The sequence below is a fragment of the Eurytemora carolleeae genome, unplaced genomic scaffold (assembly GCF_000591075.1).
Source record: "Eurytemora carolleeae unplaced genomic scaffold, Eaff_2.0 scaffold537, whole genome shotgun sequence".
Taxonomy (NCBI): Eukaryota; Metazoa; Arthropoda; class Copepoda; order Calanoida; family Temoridae; genus Eurytemora; species Eurytemora carolleeae.
The window spans coordinates 190,772-206,180 of NW_019396509.1; the positions used below are offsets into that span (position 1 = coordinate 190,772).

General features: G+C 31.4%; 1 protein-coding gene across 2 annotated transcripts; it reads left to right on the top strand.

Moving 5' to 3' along the window:
* The first annotated feature begins 907 nt into the window (after positions 1–907).
* LOC111704592 (uncharacterized) lies at positions 908–8,442 on the top strand. 2 transcript variants are annotated; one of them, XM_023476875.1, is made up of 17 exons: positions 908–983; positions 1,043–1,092; positions 1,206–1,273; positions 1,583–1,604; positions 1,689–1,762; positions 2,266–2,371; positions 3,070–3,110; positions 3,208–3,245; positions 3,791–3,822; positions 3,909–3,968; positions 4,025–4,042; positions 4,814–4,874; positions 6,666–6,806; positions 7,164–7,262; positions 7,358–7,495; positions 7,658–7,827; positions 8,113–8,442. In XM_023476875.1, the coding sequence occupies exons 1-15, from the start codon at positions 943–945 to the stop codon at positions 7,449–7,451; spliced, it is 945 nt and encodes a 314-aa protein (XP_023332643.1). In that variant the 5' UTR covers positions 908–942; the 3' UTR covers positions 7,452–7,495; positions 7,658–7,827; positions 8,113–8,442. The 2 variants fall into 2 exon arrangements, with proteins under 2 accessions (XP_023332643.1, XP_023332644.1); XM_023476876.1 differs by having other exon boundaries at positions 922–983; positions 1,043–1,080.
* The last annotated feature ends 6,967 nt before the right edge of the window (positions 8,443–15,409 follow it).

Sequence of the window (15,409 nt, forward strand, 5' to 3'; positions counted from 1 at the left end):
GCCTTAGAGGGCGCTTCGCGCCCATCTTCTAAATTAATTGTGAACATGTTCTCTTTGTGTACATCGTAAAACAAAACAAAAATAATTCGCGGATTTTTACAAAAAATTTCGCGGATTTTCAAAATTTTTAAAAATTTAATGACGATCGATTTTTGATAGGGACAAATATTTGAAATTTTGATTTTTCATAAACCTTCCCTGGGGTCCCTAGATGTCCACAAAAAATTTGGGCCCGATCGGTTCAGCCGTTTTGACGTTTATTGGATACAAACAAGCAGACAGACAGACAGACAAGCCAAATTTATATATAGAAGGTGGCTGATAAAATGGTGCAAACAAAACCTTGCAACTTCAAAATCCTTAGATAAATTATAATTAAGAGCCTCATTTTTTAAACGATTTTGATTTTGAATTTATATTAGAAAATCATTGAAATTTATTTCCCTGATAAGGAACTTACAATTACAACTATTAACCTAAAAATAAAATGTCCAATCAAATGGCGCAAAGAAAATCCTTGGAAGATTTGTCAAGAAATTTTTTTTTAAATCAGTTTAATGTGAAGAGATCTTAAAAATTTCAATTTAAAAATATCTTTTTGATTGCTTTAATAGTTAAAAAATTTTGATAAGATATTCTGAACCCTGTTTCACAGGGAGGCCATTATTGCCTTTACTCTGAAAAGCAGAATCATCAAATTACAACTTTGAAAATACTTTTTTATTGCAAGTTATATGATCAAATCGAATAGGAAGAACAAATTTAAATGATGAAAAACCAGTGCCCCCTGTGGCCTCTATTAGGCTGAATAATCTAATACATCAGAGGATTTCTCATTAATATTAAACACATTGAGTAAATTTTATGCATAAAATAAAAGTAAAACTAAGTAAAATCTATACTGTGCAGTATACTTCATATAAATTGTTCTAGGTATTAATAATGCTGTTAATCTGCGTATTACATACTGAAGCTCAATATGGGTAACATATTTAATTCTGTAATTAATAAAACAAGAGTTCTAATATATCAACTTGTTCAGGAAAGAAGATAATGTTGTATTGATTAAAAGCAGAGGGGGTGAGCGAAGAAGTAATTATATTATTATTTATTTCCACAACCCTTATGCCCTATTTTAATGATGATAAAAATTTGAGAAAGTTTTCTTTCTTCCAGTTTTTAAAATTTGACATTGTAATATTTAGAAGCTGATTGTGGGGATTCTGGAACCATTGGTGAAAAATGTAGAAACGGACTAATCTGTAGGACATTGGTACATCTTATTCATTATCATAGGGGTGGGAGGGTTGAACAGTAGTGTAGGGTAAGTAACAGTTGTATATAGAATTAAATTAGTAAAAACATTTAGATTTGGCTAACTTGGCATTTTTAGTATACAATTTCTTCATAAACATTCATACATTCATAGTTAGTTTCTATACATAAATTTTTCAGCAAAATTCCTCCAATCTATTAAAAATAATCAAAGTGGCATTTTTTTTAATAATGTTACTTGTTAAAGCTGGTACACTGACATGTCAGTAAATAAACCATCTCTTAATTAAACAATCAAATATTGCAGAATGGTGGGTCAGAATGTAGTGGTAATCAATTTTGTTCTCTTTATTTTAATTGTTCTATATTCTATTAATATTTATTTTCTACATTGAAACACTGAATTCCTATAGGAAAGAAATCATTACAAATAAAGAAAGACCTGTTCTGCGGTCAAAAAGATACTCTGCAGCGAAGATGTCAAAGAGTGAGTTCCATTAATTTAGTCACTGAAATTAAACAAGTTTGACTCTATTACTATTCATCCTTGAAAAAGAAAAAAGGTTATTAAGATAGATGTATAATGTATACATATGTTTTTTGGCTACATATCAGTTTAGATACCATTGGATTCATTTAAAATTTATAATTAAATTATTCACACAGCCACAGCCTAACCAGTTCTTGACGAGATCCTTCATTTTGAATGAATGACCTATGACCCTGCAGATTATCATTTAAGCTCCATTAAACCATTCCTAATTCCTGTTTTTAAACTCCAGTAAATAAGAGCTTGTACACCAACAAAAATGAATAAATTTTGTGTAAATCAACACAACTATGGGTTTTGGTAATATGTATACAATTTGTATCTAAACATCTTCAATAAAAGGGATTAAGACTGATAATTTGATCATTCCTTCAATAATTACTACCATGTGTTATGTTATGTAAATACACATGAAGAATTTTAATTTTTTTGACAAATAGGGAGGAATCTGTATCAGGACTGCTAAGAAATCTTTTAAATGCAAAAAGGGTGGTCCAGGTAGAGGGGGCAAAAAAGGATCAGGTGGAAAACGTGGGAAAAGACCAGGTAGAGCCGGCAATACTGTTATAAATAATCTTATTTAGTTGGATGTAATGTCAATATTACTTTACTTAGTTTTCTTTGTATGCTTAGACTGTAGACAAATTTATGTTAACTAAGCTTTTAGGGCGCTTCGAGCCCATCATCTATTTCTACTTTTAATTGTGGCTTTATCTCTGAACATCTTCTCTTTGTACAGTATAAAACAAAAACAAAAAAGTTTGCGGATTTCATAATATTTTTTCGCGCATTTTCAAAATTTTACTTAAATAAAAAACTTTTAAATGCAAATTTTTAAAATTTTGATCATTCATAAACCTTCCCTAGGGTCACATAATGTCCCACAAAAAATTTGGGCCTGATCGGTTCAGTCGTTTTGAGGTTTATTGGATACAAACAAACAGACAGACAAACAGACAGACATGCCAAATTTATATATATATATCATAATAATGCAATTCAATATTTTCCAGTGTACATAGTGTTAAACTTCTGTTGCTTCATTCTTAAGTCCATCTTCTCAAAAAAAAGATATACTACATCTAATGTTGTTTTCTTTGACAACATCAACCAAACATTTCAACCTAGGTTTTGATTTGGATTCTGAAAAGATTTAAAGAAAAGAAATCTAAAATTTACGATCTAATTGTATTTCTTAAAGTTATGATATAGAGTAATAATTTCAAATTTTTTGCTTATTTCAGCTAAACCTGAGGCTCCTAAAGAAGTGCATGTTCCAAATCAGGTAGCTTATAGCATTTATTCATTTCAAGGAAAGAATCCAATCCTTGTTAGAATACTCTTGTCTAATGTGGTGATTAGACAGCCTGCTTAATATTTAGATAGATTGTGATGCTATGGGTGTACCACCAACTTGCAGGTTTCCAAATTTTCATTTTTCATTTGTTTTCAAAATTCAGGATGTCCTTCATCATATTAGATCATTTAAAGCTCTAATTTGAAAATTAAGGGACTTATCAGAAAATTAAATTAAATAAATCATTTAGAAAAATGTATAAGGCTAATTTAAAATTTCTTGCCTAATTATTCAAGGATTATTTGAGTATTTTGCCATCAAAGCTTGGAGATTATCTAATATGAGAAGGGGACTCTGTAATTTGAAATTTGATATAATTACATTTAAAGTTTCTCCAAATTTATCAACTTTTTTTCCTGCAGTTTGAAAAGCTTTATTGTTAGAATTGATCATTTCAATGCAATAATATTGATCTTTAGGACAAATCATAAAATATAGTTAATTATGCATGGCTTGATAAGGTCATTCTTTAAATACCAGTAAATAGAAAAGTTTTCTTGAAAAATAAATAAAAGACAGTATTTTAAATAATGTATTAGTGGGTTGTTATCTATTTTTAATTCTTAATTGTTTTATAGTAGCACTTTTGACTAATGGTCTTATTTCAGAGTGCCAACTATGCTCTATTTTGGAGGCAGTGGTAAACCATTTAATTGAGATTTGATTTAAACTTCCTTGATATTGCTTGATGCATTTGATAGGGTTAATAACCATTATTTGGGTTAGGTGGAAATGGGGCTTCCTCATATCCGCGCTGTAATTCGGAATTTTGGAAACAGCTACCTGGTATGTAATTTCTTAAACACAGTTTTAAATTATTTACCTCACTTCTTTATTTCCAGATTCTCCTGGGGATGTTGGTAAGAAGTTCTTTCAGTTTTAAATATCTAATTTCCTTACAGCTTAATTTTTGACCTGATTTTTAAGTAAATCATGTACACTATAAAATATTGACCCTTATGTAAAACCAACTAAGTTCTTCTGATTTTACTAAGGATTAAAGTGGGAGGGGGGAGTAAATTATCATTGTAACGGTTTTGAACTTTTGAAATTCTATAAATTAGTATTACAATAGAAATTAAAGGGAAAAGGTTCTGCAAATCACCTCCTCCCATTTTATTTTTATTAAGCACAGGAGAGGTTTTTTTTTCTCTATGTTAAGCCTATCACAATTGGGGGGCAGAGTTTTCCATCCCCCCCCTAATGTTTTTTCTAATTAACTCAAAAACGGCTTACAATGAAATGCTTGAACTTTTTAATGTTTTAAACATCATAGTTGTTAACAAATTTTGTCAAAAAAATTGTTTTTTTTTGCTAAGAGTAGAGTGGATGTGTAACATGTTAATAATGTCAAAAGTAAAAATAATTATTTTGAACATTTTCCCAAAGATTTTTTAACTTTATTTAAAATCCTCCTTATTAAAGTTAGAGGTCTAATTTTTTTATGCACTAGGAACAAGTATCATATTTCCCTATATTATACTAAAGTTAAAAATTCCCCCCCCCCCATAACAACATTTGACAAAATTAGCCTAATCAGGTGACAGTTAACAGAAACAACAAAGCTGTTAAAACAAGAAATATTCCACTACTACTGCATAATATAAACATGATTTTTGTGTATTGAATAGGTCTTGCTATAATGAAAGGTGAAATATATGCATGTGGAGGTGGATTAGAAAATGGAGCTCAGTAAGTGTTTATTTAAATTCATAAAGCTATTCAGTTTCTATTCCAGAGAGTAGCTTACTCATATGTCAACCTCCACCAAGGGGTTGGAGTTTGCCTCCACTGTCCCTTTACCTGCTCTTATTTCCATTTTTACCCCTTGTTTCCAAAGAATAATAAATGAAAGAGGTAAACTAACCTCAGATGTACACAACTGACCTCCCTATTAATTAATTAACAGAGTGGTTGGTTGTGAACATCACAAGATGTTTACGTATCTAACACTACACTTGTATATAAAGAGTGATTGTATTTCTTTTATGGGGTTATGAAATTGACAAATTTTTAGATTTTTTTTCTTTATTCAAAGAGATGTTGACTGCAAACATTTGACAATTTTCAAATTTGTAGGTTTTTAATTTACTACCTAAAAGTTCTGTCATTAATATTAAGTTTCTATTGGCATGCCTTTAGCTTAAAACTTGAATAACATTCTTATTTCAAACATTTTTATTCTTTCTTCTGTTCAACTCTTCTTAAAAAGGGGGTGCTTGCCCCCCGCCCATTACCACCCCTAGTTGCGCGCCTGTTATTCTGAGAACAAAAATTCAAACTTTTACCAAAGTACTGAAAAAAAAACACAAACTGGATGGGTATTTAACAAATGATAAACAAATGAACTGAAAAAAACGATGCGCACGCATCTTTAATTACGACTTCTTTTTTTAAATTATGTTAAATATTAAAACATTTTATATTAAACAATACAGTAAATTCATTTTTATTCTCACCTAAAATTGAGAGCAATGGTGTTGCATTTTATTTCAAACTTGGTTTCTTCCCCTGACAAATATCTCCTTTAAAATGGTTTGAGCAAATACAAGTTAAGGGATATATGGTCTAAAAAAGTCTAGCCATGCACAATGTTTTGGTATTTTGAAAAAAAACTCACATTTTTACAAGAAGAATTGTTTGTGCACTTTTTCACAATGCAAAATTTGGTCATACTCTTATTAACATAAACAAACTACTGAACTGGAATTGTACTACAGTATACAATCCTGTATTTACAATCCATATTAAGTGTCTATCTAAATATTAATACTAATTTTCAATTATCTACTTTTTACCACACCAAAGAAGCTTTACTTCTCTGTTATTACTCTATGGTTGTATCATTAGTCATTATAGACATTTCAGCAGTACTCTTATCTCTGAAGTCCCCCTTTCCCCATCTTCTTTATTGTAGTCATATATTGACCTACTTCTTGTAGGTTGCAGAAAGACTTTTCTGGACTAGACTAGTAGATTTACAGGCTATTTTCTGGACTAGACTTGTAGATTTACAGGCTATTTTTGCCATTTTAATTCGATAGCATAAGTATAAATAAAGGTGACAAAATTAGTTTTTTAGAAAAGACAACCTTGACTATGACAATGGGATCAATAGATAGATTAATCATGCAATGCATGAGTCACCCTTTTTATACATATGATAGATAGATAGAATAGCCTGTAAATCTACTGGAGGGGGCAAGTTTAGAAAATAGAGAAATACTAAAGTGAAATTTGGAAATAAGGGTAGTCAATTATTGAATTATGTTATTAGGGGAAAACATCTCTTTTCAGATTGGCCAGCAAGATAATTTTTATTATTTACCATTTTTATTATTTATGATTTTAACCTGTGCCCATGGCCCCTATTACTTGGTATGCATAGATGTTGGTATGCTTCTAAGGAAGATTTAAAATTGATCTATTTGATGGTTATTTATACAGAGATTATCGACATAAAAATCCTGATCTATTTTTTAGATATTCTGCAGACTGTTACAAGAATGTTGGAGGAAACTGGGTAAAAAGTGCAAACTTGAATACACCAAGATCAAAACATACAATGACCACCATAGGGAATAGTATGATTGTGGCTGGTGGTAGGAATAATGAAGGATTCAGGTAAGTGAAATACCATTTAGTTCTTTATCCACCCCTTCCCCCTTTCATAAACTGTTTTAAACATTTATCCAAAAAGAACATATGACACATAATTTAAAATCAGATGGTCCTGGGCTTTTTAAAACAAAGAAGCTTAAAATGAAAAACTCAACTAGCCTTTTAACTGTCCCATATCCAACAATCTCAAGGTCAAAAGTTTAAAGATCATGATTAATAAGTACTAAGTTAAAATAGTAACATATTTTTTCTTTTATTATAGTGAAATTAACATATTAACACATAGATATATAATTTATGCATAATGTTTTAAAATAATCCAGTTTTTTAAAGATAAAATAAAATGAGTTATGTTCGTAGGTTGCTTAGTTCCATGGAAATATTCAAAGGAGAGAAATGGGAAACTCTTGAACACAAACTACCAATACCTGTAAAAGCTCACTGTGCTGTAGCTATAAGGTATTAAAAATGAGTATGCATAGTTTTAAAAGAGCTATATGTTGGCATGTAGTGTAATCATGGTTCAATAGAGACTGTGGTTCTTGTTATTTTAGTGACAAGGAAATATTATTCATTGCGGGTGATAACACAAATGGAAAACATGGAGGACAAACTGTTGGCAATCAAGTTCAAACCTACCACCTTTAGAAAGGCTTCACTGGAGATCAAATACCTAATTTGAAACGTGGAAGGTCAATTCATTTATAATAATTTATAATTCAAATGTAAACTTTTTCTGAGAAAAAAACCCCTAAATTTAGTCAAAAGTAAAATAACTTACTCAAAAAAAACCTGTGTTCCTGCTTAATTAGTGACAGGATTATTTCTGATTAAATCAACTATGATATTTAAAGGTATAATCATGGTTGTGCATTGTACAAGAATGAAGTATATGTGTTTGGTGGGGATGACCACGACCATCGAGGAGGAAGTGGAGACTATCAATGGACTGGGGGACCTCGTCCAATAGTTGCTTCTCAAGCAGCTGCAGCTCCTGGTTCAAATGGCTCTGTTCCTGTTCTAGGTAAAATTAAACCACTCAGAGAATAAATCCACTGGATGTTTAACTGTAATATTCTCCTGTTTCTTAAGTTCATGAAATTGTTATACCACTACCCCTTGAAACCAATGAATTAGACATGCTTTTATCAAGTTTCCCTGAAATTCTGAATCAGCCAGGGGATTTAAGAATGTATAGATTAATTAAATACAATTTTATCAACACAGAATTTTATCAAATCTATCAAAAGTAGACTGATGTCCTTCATGGCTTGTAAAATCAACATTTTTTAATGAAAAATCTTTACAGACACATCCCATGAGGCCATTTGCCGACACATGGAAATTCTAAATCTGGAAACAAGGACCTGGAGAGATGGTTTGGCACCTGGTATATCTGAAAAGCCAGCTGGTCAGGAGGATTATTTTTATCATCCTAATCTTGTTGTCTTGGGTGATGAGTTAATTATGGAGGACGAGGACAATGGAGAAGTATGGCATTTTGATGGTACCAGTTGGCGCCAGGGCCCCACATTGGAAACAGCTGAACGTCACAAAGTTATTGCATACAACTGTAAATAAATCAAATTATTTAACTTAATGAAACAGAAACAGAAATAAAACAGAGAATTAAATTGTTCCCCATTTTGTTTTTAAAATTTTTTTAAAATTCTTATTACCGTCACCATGTTTTCTAACTTTAAAACATATTTCACTCTTTTTCATTGGTTCAGTCTTTCTATCAAACAATGCTATAAAAAGTTTTTGTGCTGCACAATTTTCTAAGCAAACCCCCACCCACCAATCCCACCTGAAATTCCTGAAATCATAGAAATATGGCCAAACAGGGTTGATTATATAGAAGAACAAGTTTATGGCAGAAATTTTAATTAGGGACAAACAGTAGGGTTGTTATTTATTTATGAAAACAATCATAAAGAAGCAGTTTTCATTTTTCATTTCATTTTTGGAAGTTTTTGAAACTCATTTTGAACTTTTAGAAAACCATCATTTTTATAGAAAAAAAAGTATGCAATTTTTATATGATTTTTTTTAAAACCATTTTTTTTTGGAAAAAATTTTTTATTTATAAATGACATTTTCACATTTAAAAGACGTTTTTTAATGTGGAAGAGGATAAATCCCTAAAAAGATGTGGGGAGTTTAAACCTATTTATAATTAAATAAATACTACTAAGTAATATGCACTGATGCCCTTAAAGTTGGTTTACTCTCTCACTCTCTCTTTGTTAGTAATCATTATTGAATGGTTGTCGTTAACAATCGTTAACACCCAACAAACTTTAAAAAACGGTAATTTTTAATAAATATTGTTTTTAATTGACTGTTTATAAAAACGATGTTAGTTTTTTCATCATCGTTTTCATAACAAAAAAATTGTTTTAAAAAAAATGAATACAATCCATCCCTACACAGTACACACAGCTTACTGGATGAATGTCTTATCTAATATTTTCATTTGTAACCAATAATAAATAATTAATTAATTAATTCCATTTACAACTAACTAAGCTTATACATATATATTTATAATTCAAGGGAGTAATAAAAAAAGATAAAGCAGTCACTGAAGTTTGCAGTAAGATTTTGACTTCACTGGAGACCACTGGAGGGAATTCATTTTCACTGGAGGGGTTTGAAAAAATGCTTTTTACAATTTAAAACTTTACCCAGGGTGATTTACATTCCACTGGAGGGATTCAGATATATTTCCAGAGGTTTATAAATCCACTGGAGGGATTTAGAAATCATTCCTGGGGGTTTATAATTCCACTGGAGTGATTCAGATATCCTTCCTAGGGGCATATAATTCCACTGAAGGAATTCAGATATCCTTAATCTGGGGGATTATAATTCTACTGGAGGGATTCAGTTATCCTTCCAAGGGGTTGATAATTCTACTGGAGGGATTCAGATATCCTGCCATTTCCTTTCCCTTTATTCCTATTCCCTGTGGGGAACAAGTAGGGCTGGGCGCGTTCCTGGTGGAACGATCGTTCTTTCCCGAGAACGAACGGAACAGTCAAGAACTATCCCATCGTTCTGAAAAAAAAAATTTTGGATCGATTAGTAAAAGAACGGAACGGAAAGGAAACGGGAAATGCTTGAAAAGAACGGTTAAAATCGTTAACGCCTTCTTATTTTCAAGAATGCGTTCTAAGTTGGGAACGCATTTTAAATCAGGATTCAGGAATGTGTTTCCAGTTCAGATTTTCTCTGTATGTAGTGAACCGAAATTGAAAGATAGAATTATTGTAAATGACATTAGACACAATAATATTGTTGACTTTAAAAGTCACTATAATAAAATAAAAGAGATCTAAATGGATATTTCTAACATTTATTTAATAAAACAAAAGTTTTGAAATATTTGCATTTAAAGCGGAGTTAAAATTGGTTGATTTAGAAATTAACAAAGGAATTAATGATGGATATTAGATGGCGCCTCATGGAAGTGTTGTAGAGCTTCAAGTTGGTGGAGCAGATCTGGGAACTGGGACGACAGGGCTTATCAATGGAACTAAGGCAATGCAACTTGAGATAGCGGAAACTTCGGTCAGAGTGGGGGAATTTAGGTTGAAAGAAATTGTTTTCTATAATTAATTTCTATATCTTTTTGATATTATTGAAATATTGATTATGAAAATAAAATATTTTTCAAAAATCTTCAAATTGTACACCCCCTTGTTTTAAGGTAACTCGGTTTTAGTAATCGTTTTATACTAAGAACGGAACGGGGGGGAGGAAACGTTCTTTGCCTAAGAACGGAATGAGAGGGATGGAACCGTTCTTTAAATAAGAACGCCAAGAACGGAACGGAAAGACCGTTCTTCTACTCAGAATGGGATGGAACGGAACGATACAAGAAAAAAGGAACAATAATGGAACAATTTTAGTTTTTAGAGTTTTTAGTGCTAGTTCCAATCAGACCCCAGAGCAGATTATGACTAGGTTAATACTTTAAGATATTTAAAGCTGCCAGATTTGGTCGCAAAACATTTGCGAATCCAGAGGCTTGGAGACCATTTTTTGGGGCTCATGACAGCCATGAATCCCCTCCCTACTGAAGCAAAAGAGGAATTTTACTCACCATGAATTGCAGATTTCTTCTCTTAACAAAGGTTTCAATCTTGAAATACAAAACAGTTTAAATAATCATGACTTGCGAATTTTTCAAACTGTGAATTTGATGCGCAGAGGCTTTCAATCAACGGAAATGAACGGTGATGAACAAAATAAAACTCGTTGATCTTCAATTCTCCACAAATGAAAAGAACCGGTTAAAAGTGTTATGACTAAAACTTTATAAATATTGATACACATTGTTCATAACAATGAAGTAGATTCAAATTTCTGTTGTACATTCTTGAGGAAACAATTTATGTGGACAATTAAAATACAAAATAGTTTACACTATTTAAGTGCACTGGTAATAATTTATTAAAGGGACTCTGACCGTAATTTCAAGTGCAAAGATGGCAATGCTTGATTCACAACGGTACCCTTAAAAGCTTTCTCTTGTCAAGTATGACTTAGATATCAATGTTTATAATTTTGAAAACTGATTATTTATTCTCTAAAAAAGTGACACGCATTTTTACTGCAAGAAAACATAAAGGAATTATCACAATTAAACACTTTAATCCTAGAAAAAATTATGATATCTTCAACCTCAAAGGACACTTGAAAGTACGCATATCTGTCTGTCTGGTTGCTACTAATAAACGTCAAAACGGCTGAACCAATTGGGCCCACATTTTTGTGTGCGGGCTCACATGACCCAAGGGAAGGTTTATGAAGGAGTCAAACTTTATATAAACAGAACTTCAAAAGCTGGTTTCCAAATTTTTTTGACAAAAGTAGAAATAGAAGCTATGCAGAGGCGCAACTAGGGGGGGGGGGCAACCGGGCCCTTGACCTCCCCTAGCAACTGAGAGGGGGCGCGCGCCCCCTCTTCTGCAGTTGAAAAGAAAGATTGGCGAATAATCACAGAAGTCAGGAATAATAAAACCAAAAGAGTTATTGTAGAAATTGTATATTTCTATGGTTAATTTAAAAAAAAAATTTATCTTTCTGAATTCTCAAGTCTAAAGGCTATGTAAACATTTAATGTAAAAAGTTCGGAACTGTATTCAAACTTTGAATTATTTTGGTAAAATATTCCAAGTTTGTTATATAAAAAGTTTACACCACTCTGTGCAAAGATTTAGGGATTAGAATATTTGAGTTTGCGGCAAAAACTCAGTTCCAAATCTAGAGAATATTCTGAGACTGAACCTGGCAACCTTCTAACTGATTATCATNCCCCAGACCAATACAAAATATACTTTTGCCCCCCCCCCTCCTAGAAAAAGTGCTAATTGCGCCTCTGAGAAGATGGGCGCAAAGTGGTCTAAAAGCCTAGTGATTTATATATTACATGCACATTAAAATCTCTGCTATTATACCGTTCTACAGTGAAAGGGATAATTTTGAATGGATATGTAGCTATATATAATATATATAGCTATATATATAGCTATATATGGCTATATATGGCTATATAGCTATATATAGCTAGTAGCTAGATCAAGCCAAAGGGGAAGTGTAATACCAGGGAGTAAAGAATAGAAGGGAGATGCAACTGAGGCAGTTCGCCCATGATTATACTTGCTTTGCAGACGAGTAATCCATTTGTATACGAAATATTCAGAATAGGTTTTTATATACACGGTTATTGTACACCAGACAAATATTTCTTATTCAAATAAAGTTCCGTCTGCAAAGCATGTATAAATATAATCATATGGTAGGGCGAACCGCGTCAGTTGTATATCTCCCTTCTATTCCTTACTCCCTGTGTAATACACAGTAGTACATTTATTAATAAAAATCATGACTCGACAGATCATAGATCAAATAGGAATCATCTTTTATGCACGAAGTTTCTAAATATCCAATCTCTAGGGCTGTTTATAAGTCAACCACACACATATATTCATGGCAGATTTACCTAATTTCTTGGAAAGAGTTTGATATGGTATTTACAGTCTCATTCTTTGTGGGTTACCCTGTACCTTACAAGAACATTACTTCTACTTGTGATACCCTGTACCTTACAAGAACATTACTTCTACTTGTGATACCCTGTACCTTAAAAGAACAGATTGGCGAATAATCACAGAAGTCAGGAATAATAAAACCAAAAGAGTTATTGTAGAAATTGTATATTTCTATGGTTAATTTAAAAAAAAAATTTATCTTTCTGAATTCTCAAGTCTAAAGGCTATGTAAACATTTAATGTAAAAAGTTCGGAACTGTATTCAAACTTTGAATTATTTTGGTAAAATATTCCAAGTTTGTTATATAAAAAGTTTACACCACTCTGTGCAAAGATTTAGGGATTAGAATATTTGAGTTTGCGGCAAAAACTCAGTTCCAAATCTAGAGAATATTCTGAGACTGAACCTGGCAACCTTCTAACTGATTATCATAATTGTTTATCTTCTTTAAAAGAACTTCTATAAAATAGAAAATGAAATAAGATTATGAATGAATTGGTTAGAATGATCAATCATAAATTCAATAACTTCAGGAGAAAACGTACTATTATCTGTCCTTTTTCAATGTAGATGATTAAAATTATATATGTATTTTGATGTTTTTTTTCAGAATATATAAATGATTATTTCTTGTAATAATATCTGTAAATAAACAAGGTAATTAACAAATTTTTTTAGCGCTCCGCACACACATGAAAAGAATTGATTGACTCATATCGTTCCCCCCAACCCTCTGGGACACAACTTTAAAAGTTCAAATATTTTTCTTTTCTAACTCTCACATGCCCGCCATGTTAGGCTTAAAATGAGGCTATTACTCAGACGTAGTCAGGGGCGGATACAGGATTTAAGTGAGGGGAGGCAAGATTTTTTTGGAACAAAAAAATTCATAATTAGGAGCAAAAAATTTTTTGACTTAAAAGACTCAAAAAGAGTCTTTATTAAGTCAGATATTTTTCCTTGTTTTGCACTAGGGGTTCTTTCCCTTAAGCATGCTATTGAGAAGCTATTCTGAAAATAGGAATAAAAAATTCCAAAAATAGTATCAAAAACATCAAGATGCAAAGCACATTTTTATTTTCTTCTGAGTGCCTCGAAATCTCAGGGGGGGGCGAATGTCCCCCGCCCCCCCTGTATCCGCCCCTGGACATAGTGCCTGAGTGCCTTATTTTATCTATACCATACTAAATCTATACTTAGACCTACTTCCAGTCTATAGATCTCAAAATCATATAGCTTTTTAAAAAGTGTTTCACAGAAGAAAGCTGCAGAATGCACAATATTTGCGAATGAATTTTGCACATAGTTTTGGACCTTTAAAGGCCATATTTGCACATTTTCTGATTTCTTTAAATACAGTGATAACCAGACAACTCTGAAATAGAAAACGACTTTTAGAATTAAGTTATAACTTTATATAAAATGAACAATGAGCATGAGGTACACCCATTGTGCAGTGTAAACAGACCTATTTTATTTCATAGGTGTCTAGTTAAACTATTTGCTTTGGAACAACATAAAAAACACTATTACTATAAAGTCGTCTACATATTTCATAGTTTTGTGGTTATCACTGTACACATTATTTGTTTTTGCACAATTTTTGCTGAAAACTTTATTTGCAATAAATATTTGAAATTGAGATAGGTAAGTATGATACATCATACATGTTCAAATTCCAACTTTTCAAGGCAAGCTCATTAAAAAAAACATATTCATATTACATTTATATTTTTTCAACTACAAAGCACAAGATAATTCAAATAAAAAATCACTATACAGTTTGGACCCTCCTAACCAGAGTAGGTTGTACTACAAGTACTTCGGAAACATGTTTAAAAATATTTATTTTTAGTTTTGAAAAGTATTAACATTTGACACATGCTAATACATCCAGTTTTCAAGGGCTTTTCAAAAATATTAATTATTAAGGTCAAACTATTTTTTTTTTCAAGAAATTACCAATTTATTTATTTTTGATCAAGAAATTCTAATCCACTTTAATCCATTTAAAAAAAAATTAAATCGCAGGATCTAGGCTCGAAAACCTTCTAGATGGTGCATTTTTTAAGGTTGTTCGACCGTGATTTCAAAGTAATTCTTTTTTCTTGACAATTTTGAAGAAAATTATATATGGAAAAATATGAAAACAGAATAGGTCCTAGAAACAGAGCTCGAAAAAATAATTCTTTCTCTTGCAATTTGATCATCCTAAGATTCATTTTTATTTTCAAAATTAGCCAAAGTATGATTGAAGGATGGACAAGGAATGGACGATCAAAAAGAAAGAATGAAAAACAAGAAATATAGAAGTTTCAAAATGTTTCCATTTGATATCATATTGAAATTTTAAAATATTGTAAAATTTAATTAAAATAAATTATTAAAGTTAAAATATATATGGCATGATAAAATCAAGAACTTTTTAAAATCAAAATATCACAGTGACAAGCAGTTTCCACATAACCTGTAATTTGCTTAAGTCACTGAAACACTTTATCCACGTGGCGCAAATTTTCAAACTTTCATGTTGAGTTTTTTTA